The 15457-nt window shown below is 42.4% G+C and overlaps 1 protein-coding gene across 2 annotated transcripts; it reads right to left on the minus strand.

Annotated features, from left to right (window-relative positions):
- Positions 1–360: 360 nt before the first annotated feature.
- On the minus strand, positions 361–15457 carry Cd59 (CD59 molecule (CD59 blood group)). 2 transcript variants are annotated; one of them, XM_085834610.1, is made up of 4 exons: positions 14352–14436; positions 6407–6488; positions 4075–4176; positions 361–1443 (listed from the first exon to the last, which is right to left on the minus strand). In XM_085834610.1, exons 2-4 carry the CDS (start codon positions 6465–6467, stop codon positions 1217–1219), a joined length of 390 nt encoding a protein of 129 aa, XP_085690736.1. In that variant the 5' UTR covers positions 6468–6488; positions 14352–14436; the 3' UTR covers positions 361–1216. The 2 variants fall into 2 exon arrangements, with proteins under 2 accessions (XP_085690736.1, XP_085690735.1); XM_085834609.1 differs by lacking the exon at positions 14352–14436 and adding an exon at positions 15365–15457 and having other exon boundaries at positions 362–1443.

The following is a 15457-nucleotide window of genomic DNA, read 5'->3' on the forward strand; positions in this document are numbered from 1 at the left end:
GGACAATCCAAGATGTGGCTGCCAGTACTTCTATAAGAAGAGACACATTTTCTGTGTTTCCTTCCTTTTTGGTGTTGTTTTTGTTTTGAGGTCTTTCTTTTCTATTTATTTAGAGGCAGGGTTTCTCTGTATATCCTTGGCTGTCCTAGAACTGGCTGGTTTCGACCTCACAGAGATAGGCCTGCTTCTGCTTCCCAAGTGCTGGGATTAAAGCAGGCACCACCACCCATCTGTTTTTTTCTTTTTTTTTTTTCTTTTCTTTTTCTTTCCTTTTTTTTTTTTTTTTTTTTTTTTTAATTTGAGGCAAGCTCTTACTATATAGTTTTAGGTGGCCTGGAAACCACTATGTAGGTCAGGCTGGCCTTCAATTTATGGCCATCCTCTTGCCTCTGCCTCCTGAGTACTGAGATACTAAGCAAAGGAAGCAAGTACCATCACATGTGGTTCAGAGCTTGTGTTTCATTTCCCTACATTTTCTAAAGCTGAAAACACAGCGGTTCATTCACTGCTTGAGCTGGGGCTGTGGCTTAAGGGTAAAGCACTTGCCTACATGCCCAGTGATCTGGGCTTCATTGCCAGCACTGGTTGGTTAGTTGGTTGTTTTTTTTTTGGGGGGGGGTTGGTTGGTTGGTTGGTTGTTTGGTTGGTTGGTTGGGTTTGCTTTTGTTCTTTTAAGCAAATGAACAGTCACTGCCCCTAACCAACAGCTCACATCTGGAACATTCTCGCACCCGCTCAGGGCCTGTGAAGATTATGAAAGCATTTTGAGCTTGTCAGAGTGGTGAAGAGAATCCTCCTGGCCCACTCACTCCTAAAGGTCTGATCTCACTCCTCAGCTACATTGCAGGAACCAGAGAGCTATCCCTGAGGGTTGCCAGGAACTCACTTAACCTGAATCTTAAAGCCAGGCAAAGGAAGATTATATAACCTACAGCAGGTGTTCTACCTCCTACTTCACTCTAACTGCAAGTGGGCCCTGCAAGTGTGCATGGTGCTCTTCCACGCTGCTTAAACTCCTCCCTCTTGTCCAAGATGTTCAAGTAAACTTTATTGTTTCCTAAATGAATACAGCTAGAAAATAATAAAGGCTTTAGAGTGCTGCAGTAGCAGGAAAAAGAAAGAGAAAGAGAGAGAGAGAGAGAGAGAGAGAGAGAGAGAGAGAGAGAGAGAGAGAGAGAGAGAGAGAGAGAGAGAGAGAAAAGGCATCTGGGATGACTTAGAAGCAAAGCTTCAAAATGGCCACCAGAACCGAGGTTCCCAGCAATGCTGTCTTCCCCAATGAGGAAGTTTCTGCGTTGTTTGGCTCTTCTAATCCGTCAAGATTTTTGTTACACAAGTCCCACTGACAGCATTTGCTTTCTAAGTCTGCCACATCTAATCGGCTCATAATGTAGTTGGCATTACAATCCGAAAGTTTCCAACACTGTTGAAACACTTGCCTTCCTGTGGAGAGACACACAATATGGTAAGAAGCCATGCAGTGGTCAAGGAAGAGACAAGCTCCTCCCCTACCTCCTCCCTCCCCATCTGTGGCAGGCAGGAGAGCTGGCCTGCAGTCACCAGAGTGGGAGAATTGGCCATGTCCCTCTCCAGTTGCAACACTTGGGAAAGTGGACCCTGCACCTTGCTTGGACAACAGGGTAGGGCTGGCCCTGGTGGCAGGAGGTTGCTGGTGACCTTGCCTGAGGGCATGTCAGCAGGAGAGCCTTGGGCTGGCTGACCAGCTCAGATACCTCTCAGGCACAGAACCACGGCTTTGAACTAGCCCACACCAACATCCAACCCATGGATGAACTGCTGGACTGTGTAAAGGGGCTGGTCCTACAGATCCAAAACTACAGGATCTCCAAGACACAGGGCAACAACAGGAGACCCAAGAGGAGTCCCAGAGAAATTCCAATATTATTGAGTAGCAGAAGCCAGAGGACTTGTACTAGATCAAGTCATTTCAAGCAAAAAAGTGTAGACAAAGGATATACTGTGGGACTCGCTGTGACGCACTACAGCTTCCACAACAGGGAGGTTACAGAGGTGGAAGGTGGGTACCAGAGGAGGGAGAGATGCGTGGGATTGGGGTCCATGATGTGAAATTTATAAAGAACCATGAACAAAAAGATAGAGGAGAAGGAAGAAGAAGAAGAAGAAGAAGAAGAAGAAGAAGAAGAAGAAGAAGAAGAAGAAGAAGAAGAAGAAGAAGAAGAAGAAGAAGAAGAAGAAGAAGCAGCCATGCAGGTATAGTTCTCAACCTGCCAATCTGTGTCTTGGAGCTTAGCCTATGGGAATAGAGAGGCTTGGGCAGAAAGAGGCAACCCAACTTGGGTATGAAGGAAAGCAAGCAAGTGATGGTACACCTCCAAATGAAGACTTTCCATAAATCTAAAGTCTTGTTAGAGCCAGTCAGTAGAGTAGTGTATGAGTGTGTGGATGTGTGAGTGTGGGTGTGTGGGTGAGTGTGTGTGGGTATGTGAGTGTGGGTGTGTGGGTGAGTGTGTGTGGGTATGTGAGTGGGTGTGTATGTGTGGGTGTGTAGGTAAATGTGTGTGAGTGTACGAGTGTATGTGTGTGGTATGGGTGTGTGTGAGTGAGTGGAGGGAGAGTTATAGGCAGCTATACTTCTATTTATACTTCTGTTCAAGAGGGAAGTGTGGCAATGCCTACTAAGATTTTTAAACACATGTTGTCTCAGATCAGTCAATTCTACTTTTACAGTTCTGTTAAAGACACAATATTTGTAAAGCAAAACCCTGTAAAAAAAAATCTATCCATAAAATCTGCATATTATACAGTGATGGAGAGATTAAGATTATGTCATACCTAATAAGGAGGGTTAATATCAATCAATGGAATGAATCAAAATGTATTGTATGAAAAGCATTAAACTGAGAGAAAGAGAGAGAGAGAGAGAGAGAGAGAGAGAGAGAGAGAGAGAGAGAGAAGAGGAAGAGGAAGAAAAGAAAAAGGGAAAATAGAATATTTTTGGTACCCAGGGGTGGATTCTACATTTCTACCTTAGCAGTGAATTAACATGCTCTTCAATGTGCCCTCCTCCTGTGCCCCATGGAATCCAACACTTTGAACATAAAGCCTAGATTTTCAGCTACATACCAGGAATCTACCTAAAAGTCATCAGATACTCCTATTTTTAAAACAATTTTATCTACTGGTCCTTACTTAACTGAAAGGTTTCTCCTTTCTACCGTGGAAGACAGTTTTTATTGTTATCTCTTAGGAAGGGTTTGACCTCATATTGCAGACTACACTGAAATGATCATCACTCCTTGTATCATTAATCATTAACATGTATATCTTAGAGCTATAACCACTAAAAACAAAGGACATAGCTGCCGACTTCTTCTCTGTCTACCATTTGCTAAGTTCTTACATGGAGATTCCAAGTCCAGCTGACTTGTGAAGCAGATGATATGGACTTGTGCATATTATACTCCTTCTCTTCTCAAAAAGGCCTTGCTCTCTGAGGCCACTGTCCTAGGCATCTGGAGTATGGCTTTGCAAATGAATAATTTTCCTTATTAGTCATATGACATTTAGTATCCTATGAGCTCATCCCAGGTCCCCTCAGGACCTGGTCCCCTCTAATGTATACTACATAGATGACAGATTTATAAACAGTCATTTGGAACAGGCAAACAGGCCATGGCCAAAGTTTGGACAAATACCCTTTCTTCATCTTTGCATCTCTATCTCAGACCCTGGTACACTGGAGGCTCCCAGAAGCTTGGGAGGCAGGCACATTATCACTACTAAGAAGCCCGAGTTTTGGAATCAGAGGAATTTCCAAATTCCAAACCCTATGTTGGCTGCTTGACCTTTGCCTGTTGTGTTATCTGATCCTCCTTTTTCTCATCTGTCATGCAGAAGATTGCCCCACGGTTATGTGGGAAGTGCCATTTTTGTATAAAGTATATAGAAAATGCTTAGTGCCCAGTAATTGGTGACCAACTGATGTTAACAAAGGGCAGCCATTACTTAGTGGACAAACTGAGTAAGGTTTGGAGAGGCCCAGGTTTCCCAGGTTCTCATCCCTGACCACACAGGAAAACCAGAGGCTCTTACCGGATACAGCGTAAAGACAGGAATCCAGGTTAGGAGAGCAAGTAGTGTTTATTTTGCATGAAGAAACCGGGTCTAAACAGTTGTAGCATCTGAGGCTAACAGCTAGAATCAGAAAGAGATTCTGTTAAAACCAGCAGTGTCTTAGACCCTGGCCGACCTCATCACCATCAGTGAGCACAGGTCCAGGCCAGCTTTCTCGTTTTTATCTTTTAATTAAAAGGTTGACAATGTCATACTTGTCTCCAATATATTGTAAGCACATTCATACTCTCCCTTTGCCCTCTCTTACTTCCTCTCCCTCCTGCTGAATTCTTTCTAGAGTATGTGGATTCCAGGAGAATGACAGTTTTCAAAAGCTCAGAGGTCAAGGAGCACTCTTCCCACCCACCTAGTGATTGCACTTCAGCTGCATTTCTTCCATACTTCCGGGTCACCCGCTAGATTTCCATCTTACTCCCTGACTCATTTCCTTTCTCAAATTAAAACAAATTTCCTTGACTTTCCATGCCTTCTGAAGACCCCTCTTTTCCCTTCAGACCCTGCCACACTCTCTGATGTTAAATAAGAAATTACATTTGAGACCTTTCAATACTATGAACCAAAGCTCTTGTAAAAGCTAAACCCTTCACGGAGCTTCTTTGAAGCTGATGATCGAGCAGGGCTTCAAGGACTGTTGAGTTGGCAACGTGAAGTCCAGAACCAAATTCCTTTGAGAATTAGCCCTAGCCGGGCGTGGTGGCGCACGCCTTTAATCCCAGCACTCGGGAGGCAGAGGCAGGCGGATTTCTGAGTTCGAGGCCAGCCTGGTCTACAAAGTGAGTTCCAGGACAGCCAGGGCCATACAGAGAAACCCTGTCTCGAAAAAACCAAAAAAAAAAAAAAAAAAAAAAAAAAGAGAATTAGCCCTCTTAGCCTTTTATGGCCTGCCTCTGTACTTGACCAAAGAGTTTGGAATGTACAGAGTGGACACTGGTTTCTAACCAACCGGAAGGCTATGACTACAGCTAGAGAGCATATGAGGTCCCCCCTACTTCACTCTAACCCCCTACCTAAAGTTTTCACTAATGTGTTTCAATAGTGTCTTGATTTATGACTTTCCTGGTTCTCTTACTATTGTCTAATGTTCTCATCCAACTGCTTCGGTGTTGGAACATGGGATTTAGGGTAGCCTGAATCTGTGTTCCTGGGCTCCAGAAGAAACTGTCTCTTATCCCCGTGGAGATGAGAGTCCTGTTTTTGCTCTAATAGTAGTACAGTACCTAAGACAGAAAGTCCAGGGAAAGCTAACCTAAGTTCACAACAACAATGGCTGTCATCTTTGGGTCAGATTGAGAATCCATTTTGGTGCCAGGAGGAAAACTGACTTTGCCATGATTTATTGAATTCATTCAATTTGCTGCAGAAAAATTACCTCAAACACAGAATTATAAGACATAGCCTATATGATTAATAAAACAAGACAAAAAACCAACTTCATTTAAAAACAAACAAGGAACAGATTGAGGGAAGTCAGAGACCACAAAGGCCTGTATTGGCTATCTGGCCTTTTAGAGAAAAAGTTTAAATGACCTCTAGGATAGGATATGATCATTGAATTGCTTCCTTCTAAGAGAGACCAAGGGCCAGAAGTATAAACAGGTAACACAAGACAACAGGTATAAACTAAACTCTTGTAGACTGGGCAATCTGGTCAGAACAGAAACATTTAAGCCCTGATTCCCCAATTCAAAAAACAACAAAAAACCTTTTGAAACCCAAGCAACGACCTTTTGTTCTACGGCCTATGACTCTGTTTATCATCAGGAGACAAAGGAGATGTTTCTCAAAGTTGAGATCATCCCTTCTGAGTACGGCAGGAAGCAAGCTCTCTGTAGTCTAGCAACCCCTAACCCGTTACAGGTGTGACAGCTCATTTACAGGATGCATTTTGATTTGGGAAGGTTCTAACTCAACATCAGTACTGAAACATCAGTAACAACAAAACAAAACTCCCCCCACCTCCCACCACTGTATCGCTTGCAGATGAAAAGACCAATACCTGGAGAGGTGCATTGAACTATGGAAGGATACTCAACAATAAAGTGGCAAAGTCCATCAGAACTCTATCAGACATTTCTGCTTTATCTCCTTCAGCATCAACATGAGAAACCTAAGGATGCCATTTCTCTACAGTCCTTTCCTCGTGCTAGGTATAGATACATACATATGAGAAGGAAAGAATGGGGGAGGAAGGGTGTTGTTTTAGCCCAGTTGTTTGAGGCCCAGTCTACCAGAGGCCCGAGAAAAAGTAGCATCATGGCCAGGGGCAATTCAGGAGGTCCTGGTCACTCACCTGTGGAACAGAAGACAGCCAGAAGCAGCAGGAGTAAGATGAGTCCCCTCTGAGCTCTCATTGTGCTGGGCTACCAAATCATCTGGAATGAATAAGAGTTGTCACTGACTAAAGATACCTTCTAGGGATTTCTGAAACCACCAGCTAGAATGCAAGGAGGACTTGGGAAATGCACAGAAGGCTAACAGAACAGGCAAGAAACTTCCACTGGGTTAGGATGCAAAAACTAAGGGCAGTTCTTAGGAGGTCTGTAATAGTCCTCTCTTCCTGCTTCAAGACCTCAGGTCGTGAAGAAACCCTAAGGTTATGTACATTATTGTGGGACGACTCCGTTCTCCCAGTGTAATCACAGGATGCCCAGAAGGGAGAGGAAGGGAGCAGAACCTCCCTGGGTCGTGTTGTCAAACACCAGCAAACGGAGGCAGAGGAAGGAGATAACACCAGCAAACAGAGGCAGAGGCAGGAGATAAGAAGAACCATACAAACTCAGGTTAATATTGCTAACTTTCAGAGCAGGGAGAGCTCTATTGGCCACAGCATACTCATTGCCTCTAGAAGCTAAGAGTGCTCAGGAACAAACACTTCTCAAGGAAATCAGATCTGGGGTCTCCAGTCACAAAGGTGTCATTCTGCCAACACTTGAATGAGTAAGGTCATGGAACCTTCAGGGCCTGCAGGAAGAAACCAGCCTGCTTCTCGATTTTAGCTCAGTATCTGGATCATAGTCAGACCCCAGTTAGATGAAAGAACTGTAAGATAACTTGTGTTGTAAGCTCATTTTTTCATTCATTTGGCAGCAATAAAAAAATATATATAAGCCAAGCATGATGATATGTGCCTACTGTCTTCAATATATGGGTGGCTGAGGTGGGAAGGTCATATGGACCCGAGAGTTTTAGATCCATTTGGTCAATAAAGTTAGACCCTAATCCAAACAAAAACCAGAACAACCCCACCCCACCCCCAAACCTGCTATAACCAGCAACCTCGTTACTGGAAAATGGCGGCTTGGCATTCAAGCATACATTGATTGAGATCTGAACTGTGAACATAAATGGAGATTTTAACTCAGCTTCCAAAATAAATGCAGATAAGGGAAAAAAACTACAAACAAACAAAGAAACAAAAACAAATACAAAAGAGCCTACATTATATCCTACCTTTCTCCCCTCTTCTCTTTTCTTTTCTTTTCTTTTCTTTTCTTTTCTTTTCTTTTCTTTTCTTTTCTTTTCTTTTCTTTCTCTTACTCTTACTCTTACAATATGAAGAATGCAAGCCAGGCCACCATGCAGCACTACCTTGAGCCACATCCCCAGCCAGATTGAAGATTTTAACACCAGCAGTTTCCACAGGATTCACAGACACCTTCAACCCTGGTTTGCGACCACACAGAGTTTGGCTGATGTACTTTTTTTTTTTTTTTTTACAAAACATAGGTCACATAATTTAATTTTTCCCAATTTTTATTAGATATGTTCTTCATTTACATTTCAAATATTATCCCAAAAGTCCCTTATACCCCCCCCCTGCCCTGTTCCCCTACCCACCTGCTCCCACTCTTGGCCCTGGTGTTCCCCTGTACTGGGGCATATAAAGTTTGCAAGACCAAGGGGCCTCTCTTCCCAGTGATGGCTGACTAGGCCATCTTCTGCTACATATGCAGCTAGAGACACGAGCTCTGGGGGTACTGGTTAGTTCATATTGTTGTTCCACCTATAGGGTTGCAGACTCCTTCAGCTCCTTGGATACTTTCCTCCATTGGGGTCCCTGTGCTCCATCCTATAGATGACTGTGAGCATCCACTTCGATATTTGCCAGGCACTGGCATAGCCTCACACAAGACAGCTATCTCAGGGTCCTTTCAGCAAAATCTTGCTGGCATATGCAATAGTGTCTGCGTTTGGTGACTGACTATGGGATAGATCCCCGGGTGGGGCAGTCTCTGGATGGTCCATCCTTTCGTCTCAGCTCCTTACTTTGTCTCTGTAACTCCTTCCATGGGTATTTTGTTCCCTATTCTAAGGAGAAATGAAGTATCCATGCTTTGGTCTTCCTTCTTCTAGATTTTCTTGTGTTTTGCAAATTGTATTTTGGATATTGTAAGTTTCTGGGCTAATATCCACTTATCAGTGAGTGCATATCAAGTGAGTTCCTTTGTGATTGGGTTACCTCACTCAGGATGATACCCTCCAAGTCCATCCATTTGCCTAAGAATTTCATGAATTCATTGTTTTTAATTGCTGAGTAGTAGTCCATTGTGTAAATGTACCACATTTTCTGTATCCATTCCTCTGTTGAGGGACATCTGGGTTCTTTCCAGCTTCTGGCTATTACAAATAAGGCTGCTATGAACATAGTGGAACATGCGTCCTTATTACAAGTTGAAACATCTTCTGGGTATATGCCCAGGAGAGGAATTGCTGGATCTTCTGGTAGTTCTATGTCCGATTTTCTGAGGAACTGCCAGACTGATTTCCAGAGTGGCTGTACCAGCTTACCATCCCACCAACATTGGAGGGGTGTCCATCTTGCTTCACATCCTCGCCAGCATCTGCTGTCACCTGAATTTTTGATCTTAGCCATTCTGACTGGTGTGAGGTGGAATCTCAGGGTTGTTTTGATTTGCATTTCCCTGATGATTAAGGATGTTGAACATTTTTTCAGGTGCTTCTCTGCCATTCGGTATTCCTCAGTTGAGAATTCTTTGTTTAGCTCTTTACCCCATTTTTAACAGGGTTATTTGATTTTCTGGAGTCCATCTTCTCCAGTTCTTTATATATATTGGATATTAGTCCCCTATCTGATTTAGGATTGGTAAAGATCTTTTCCCAATCTGTTGGTGGCTTTTTTGTCTTATTCACAGGGTCTTTTGCCTTACAGAAGCTTTGCAGTTTTATGAGGTCCCATTTGTCAATTCTCAATCTTAAAGGACAAGCCATTGCTGTTCTGTTCAGGAATTTTTCCCCTGTGCCCATATCTTTGAGGCTTTCCACCACTTTCTCCTCCTTAAGTTTCAGTGTCTCTGGTTTTATGTGGAGTTCCTTGATCCACGTAGACTTGACCCTTGTACAAGGAGATAAGAATGGATCAATTCGCATTCTTCTACATCTTAACCGCCAGTTGTGCCAGCACCATTTGAAAATGTCTTTTTTCCAGTGGATGATTTTAGCTCCCTTGTCAAATATCAAGTGACCATAGATGTTTGGGTTCATTTCTGGGTCTTCAATTCTATTCCATTGATCTACCTGTCTGTCACTGTACCAGTACCATGCAATTTTTATCACAATTGTTCTGTAGTACAGCTTTAGGTCAGGCATGGTGATTCCACCAGAGGTTCTTTTATTGCTGAGAAGAGTTTTTGTTATCTTAGGTTTTTTTGTTATTCCAGATGAATTTGCAAATTGCACTTTCTAATTCGTTGAAGAATCGAGTTGGAATTTTGATGGGGATTGCATTGAATCTGAGTATTGCTTTCGCAAGATAGCCATTTTTACTATATTGATCCTGACAATTCATGAGCATGGGAGATCTTTCCATCTTCTGAGATCTTTGATTTCTTTCTTCAGAGACTTGAAGTTCTTATCGTACAGATCTTTCACTTCCTTAGTTAGAGTTACACCAAGGTATTTTATATTATTTGTGACTATTGTGAAGGGTGTTGTTTCCCTAATTTCTTTCTCAGCTTGTTTATCCTTTATGTAGAGAAAGGCCATTGATTTGTTTGAGTTAATTTTATATCCAGCTACTTCACTGAAACTGTTTATCAGGTTTAGGAGTTCTCTGGTGGAATTTTTAAGATATATATATATATATATATATATATATATATATATATATATTATACTATATATTATATAATATATACTATCATATCATCTGCAGATAGTGATATTTTGACTTCTTCCTTTCCAATTTGTATCCCCTGACCTCCTTTTGTTGTCTAATTGCTCTGGCTAGGACTTCGAGTACTATATTGAATAGGTAGGGAGAAAGTGGGCAGCCTTATCTAGTCCCTGATTTTAGTGGGATTGCTTCCAGCTCCTCTCCATTTACTTTGATGTTGGCTACTGATTTGCTGTAGATTGCTTTTATTATGTTTAGGTATGGGCCTTGAATTCCTGATTTATCCAAGACTTTTATCCTGAATGGGTGTTGGATTTTGTCAAATGCTTTCTCAGCATCTAAAGAGATGATCATTTGGTTTTTGTCTTTGAGTTTGTTTATGTAGTAGATTACGTTGATGGATTTCCATATATTAAACCATCCCTGCATCCCTGGAATGAAGTCTACTTGATCATGATGGTTGATTGTTTTGATGTGTTCTTAGATTCGGTTAGCGAGACTTTTCTTGAGTATTTTTGCATTGATATTCATAAGGGACATTGGTCTGAAGTTCTCTTTCTTTGTCGGTTTAGGTATCAGAGTAATTGTGGCTTCATAGAATGAATTGGGTAGAGTACCTTCTGTTTCTACTTTGTGGAATAGTTTGAGGAGTATTGGAATTAGGTCTTCTTTGAAGGTCTGATACAATTCTGCACTAAACCCATCTGGTCCTGCGCTTTTTTTTTTTTTTTTTTTTTTGGTTGGGAGACTACTAATGACTGCTTCTATTTCTTTAGGGGATATGGGACTGTTTAGGTCATTAATCTGATCCTAATTTAACTTTGGTATCTAGTATTTGTCTAGAAATTTGTCCATTTCATCCAGGTTTTCCAGTTTTGTTGAGTATAGTCTTTTGTAGTAAGATCTGATGGTGTTTTGGATTTCCTCGGGTTCTGTTGTTATGTCTCCCTTTTCATTTCTGATTTTGTTAATTAGGATACTGTCCCTGTGCCCTCTAGTGAGTCTGGCTAAGGGTTTATCTATCTTGTTGATTTTCTCAAAGAACCAGATCCTGGTTTGGTTGATTCTTTGTATAGTTCTTTTTGGTTCCACTTGGTTGATTTCAGCCCTGAGTTTGATTCTTTCCTGCTGTCTACTCCTCTTGGGTGAATTTGCTTCCTTTTGTTCTAGAGCTTTTAGGTGTGCTGTCAAGCTGCTAGTGTATGCTCTCTCTAGTTTCCTTTTGGAGGCACTCAGAGCTATGAGTTTTCCTATAGGAATGCTTCCATTGTGTCCCATAAGTTTGGGTATGTTGTGGCTTCATTTTCATTGAACTCTAAAAAGTCCTTAATTTCTTTCTTTATTCCTTCCTTGACCAAGGTATTATTGAGAAGAGTGTTGTTCAGTTTCCACGTGAAGGTTGGCTTTCTATTATTTATTTTGTTATTGAAGATCAGCCTTAGTCCATGGTGATCTGATAGGATGCATGGGACAATTTCAATATTTTTATATCTGTTGAGGCCTGCTTTGTGACCAATTATATGGTCGATTTTTGGAGAAGGTGCCATGAGGTGCTGAGAAGAAAGGATATCCTTTTGTTTTAGGATAAAATGTTCTGTAGATATCTGTTAAATCCATTTGTTTCATAATTTCTGTTAGTTTCACTGTGTCTCTGTTTAGTTTCTGTTTCCAGGATCTGTCCATTGATGAGAGTGGGGTGTTGAAGTCTCCCACTATTATTGTGTGAGGTGTAATATGTGCTTTGAGCTTTACTATAGTTTCTTTAATGAATGTGGCTGCCCTTGCATTTGGTGAATAGATATTCAGAATTGAGAGTTCATCTTGGAAGATTTTACCTTTGATAAGTATGAAATGCCCCTCCTTGTCTTTTTTGATAACTTTGGGTTGGAAGTCTATTTTATTTGATATTAGAATGGCTACTCCAGCTTGTTTCTTCAGACCATTTGCTTGGAAAATTGTTTTCCAGCCTTTTACCCTGAGGTAGTGTCTGTCTTTTTCCGAGGTGAGTTTCCTGTAAGCAGCAAAAAGTTGTGTCCTGTTTATGTAGCCAGTCTGTTCGTCTATGTCTTTTTATTGGGGAATTGAGTCTATTGATATGAAGAGATATTAAGGAAAAGTAATTGTTGCTTCCTGTTATTTTTGTTGTTAGAGTTGGGATTCTGTTATTGAAGTTGTTTTCTTTTAGGTTTGTTGAAGGATTACTTTCTTGCTTTTTTTAGGGTGTAGTTTCCATCCTTGTATTGGTATTTTCCCATTATTATCCTCTTAAGGGCTGGATTTGTGGAAAGGTATTGTGTGAATTTGGTCTTGACATGGAATACTTTGGTTTCTCCATCTATGGTAATTAAGAGTTTTGCTGGGTATAGTAGCCTGCGCTGGCATTTGTGTTCTCTTAGGATCTAATAACATCTGTCCAGGCTGTTCTGGCTTTCATAGTCTCTGGTGAGAAGTCTGGTGTAATTCTAATAGGTCTGCCTTTATATGTTACTTGACCTTTTTCCCTTACTGCTTTTAATATTCTATCTTTATTTAGTGGATTTGTTGTTCTGATTATTATGTGTTGGGAGGAATTTCTTTTCTGGTCCAGTCTATTTGGAGTTCTGTAGGCTTCTTGTATGTTCATGGGCATCTCTTTCTTTAGGTTTGGGAAGTTTTCTTCTATGATTTTATTGAAGACATTTACTAGCCCTTTAAGTTGGGAATCTTTGCCCTCTTCTATACCTATTATCCTTAGGATTGGTCTTCTCATTGTGTCCTGGATTTCCTGGATATTTTGGGTTAGGAGCTTTTTGCGTTTTGCAAACAAATGCAAATCAAATTTCTTTAATTGTTGTGTCCATGTTCTCTATGGAATCTTCTGCACCTGAGATTCTCTCTTCCATCTCTTGTATTCTGTTGCTGATGTTCATATTTATGGTTCCCGATTTCTTTCCTAGGGTTTCTATCTCCATAGTTGTCTCCCTTTGGGTTTTCTTCATTGTTTCTACTTCCATTTTTAGATCTTGAATGGTTTAGTTCAGTTCCATCACCTGTTTGGTTGTGTTTTCCTGTAATTCTTTAAGGGATTTTTGTGTTTCCTCTTTAAGGTCTTCTACCTGTTTAGCAGTGTTTTCCTGTAATTCCTTGAGGGATTTTTGTGCTTCCTCTTTAAGGGCTTCTACCTGTTTAGCAGTGTTCTCCTGTATTTGTTTAAGTGAGTTATTAATTTCCTTCTTAAAATCCTCTACCAGCATCATGAGATACAATTTTTAGATCCGAATCTTGCTTTTCAGGTGTGTTGGGGTATCCAGGACTCGCTGTGGTGGGTGTACTAAGGTTCTGATGATGCCCAGTGGTTCTGGTTTCTGTTAGTAAGATTCTTTCATTTGCCTTTCGCCATCTGGTAATCTCTGGTTCTAGATGTTCTAGGTCTCTGGCTAGAGCTTGTTCCTCCTGTTATTCTTTAGCTTCTGTCAGCACCCCTGGAAGACCAACTCTCTCCTGTGTCCCAGTGGTCAGAACATTCTCTGCAGGCAAGCTCTCCTCTTGCAGGGAAGGTGCACAGAAGTCTGGAGCTCAGATCCATCTCTTGATTCCTGGGGTCAGAGACCTCCCTGGAGGCCGACTCTCCTCTGGCAGGAAAGGTGTCCAGGGGTCTGGATCTCAGCTGTCTCCTGGCTGAGGATGAAGGCCCGAAGAGACCCAGTCCGAAGAGACCCTGTCCAAGAAGCTCTGTTGCTTCTGCTGCCCATGTGCTCTCCTGCATAGACTGGTCTCAGTGATCCCAATATCCTGGGTGTGCTAGGGCCTGCCTTTGTCCTTTGACCATGTTGCTGCCAGCACTAGACTGGGTTTTTTGGAACTGATGTTGTGTTCCACTCACCAGTGATCTCAAGGACCCGGCTGTGCCAGGGTGCCTGAAGCTTGGAGAGTCCTCTGGAGACCTTAGGGCCCTCCCCCGAAGATCAGGCTGATGTACTTTAAGGCTGAGCATATCATAACAAATAAAGTTGCAACATCATCACCCTATAAGAAGTTCTGAGAGGGCCAATAGGATGGAATTACCTGATCCAAGGCAACAGGGCAGTCTCAAAATAATTGGATGTATCTTGCTTTTACTTACCAAGGTCTGGAAGCTAAGTGGCTTAACATGACCCAGTGTTAGCAGTCTCATGGGCCTTACAGGCTTGGACATGCTGTAGCTAAGCCTACAACAGACACCCAAAAGTCCTTTCTTAAGTTCAAAGCAGAAATTACATCAGCAGCTTAGGACAAAGCAAAACATCATCACAATGGAAAGGCCCCTCCCAGCCACCTGGTGGCTCCATAAGCACTTCAGAGCTCTTGAAATTGCACAGATCTGGACTTCACCTAAAATGGCCTCAGTCTCTTTACAACTTATCTCAGGACCCCAAATCCCTGACTCATCCCGCTATTCCCACCCTAAAGTCCATTTGATTTTGTTTTTGTTTTCCTTCTACTTCTTTCAACCCGCCCAGTGAAAAGGGAGGTTTTTCATTTGTAGCAAAGTACATGCCAAACGTTTTTCAGCATGGTCAGGGCATAATGTCGTTCTGTTACGGTCGTTCGGTGAGTCTGCCGGGAAGAACTGGAGAAAAGATTCTTTGAGGTGGGTCTCCGGAACATTGGCTGATTTCCACATTCCAGGAGATCAACCATGAGCTACCTTAGTGCTCACCACCACCCTGTGAAATAAGTCCTTTCCCTTTACTGATGAGAAAATAAGATTTAATAGCTTGCTTTCGACTACCTACGAACGAAAAGAAGAGGTTCTTTTGAAATTCCGCACTCAATCTGCAGGGTGGCCGGGCCCATGCACCAAAGATATCCACAAGAGCAGCTACAGATTTGGACCTCTGAGAGGCGGGGCTGCCCTGGAGTCAGGCGCTCAGGGAATGCCGAGCTCCAGCAACCGCTGAGTAGGAAGCAGAGTGCAGGCTGTGGCACGAAATCGCTATAACAAAAAAGGTCAGAGGTACAGGCCTGAGAGAGGCCTCCCAAGGGAAAAGGAGCAAGGACACCATACCGCACCCCCAGCCCAGACGCATGCGCTGCCGAAGGACCCCCACCTCCCACCCGAGGCTCCGCTCCAGCCAACTCTGTGCCCTTGCTTACCTGCAATCTCACAGTCAGCTAGATCCTGCTCTAGACACTTTTCAGATCGCCAGTGACTGTGCTCATGCTCTGACTGCTGACAGTAATCAGCAC

Source organism: Mus caroli, unplaced genomic scaffold, assembly GCF_978045245.1.
Source record: "Mus caroli unplaced genomic scaffold, Mus_caroli_1 scaffold_2, whole genome shotgun sequence".
Lineage (NCBI taxonomy): Eukaryota > Metazoa > Chordata > Mammalia > Rodentia > Muridae > Mus > Mus caroli.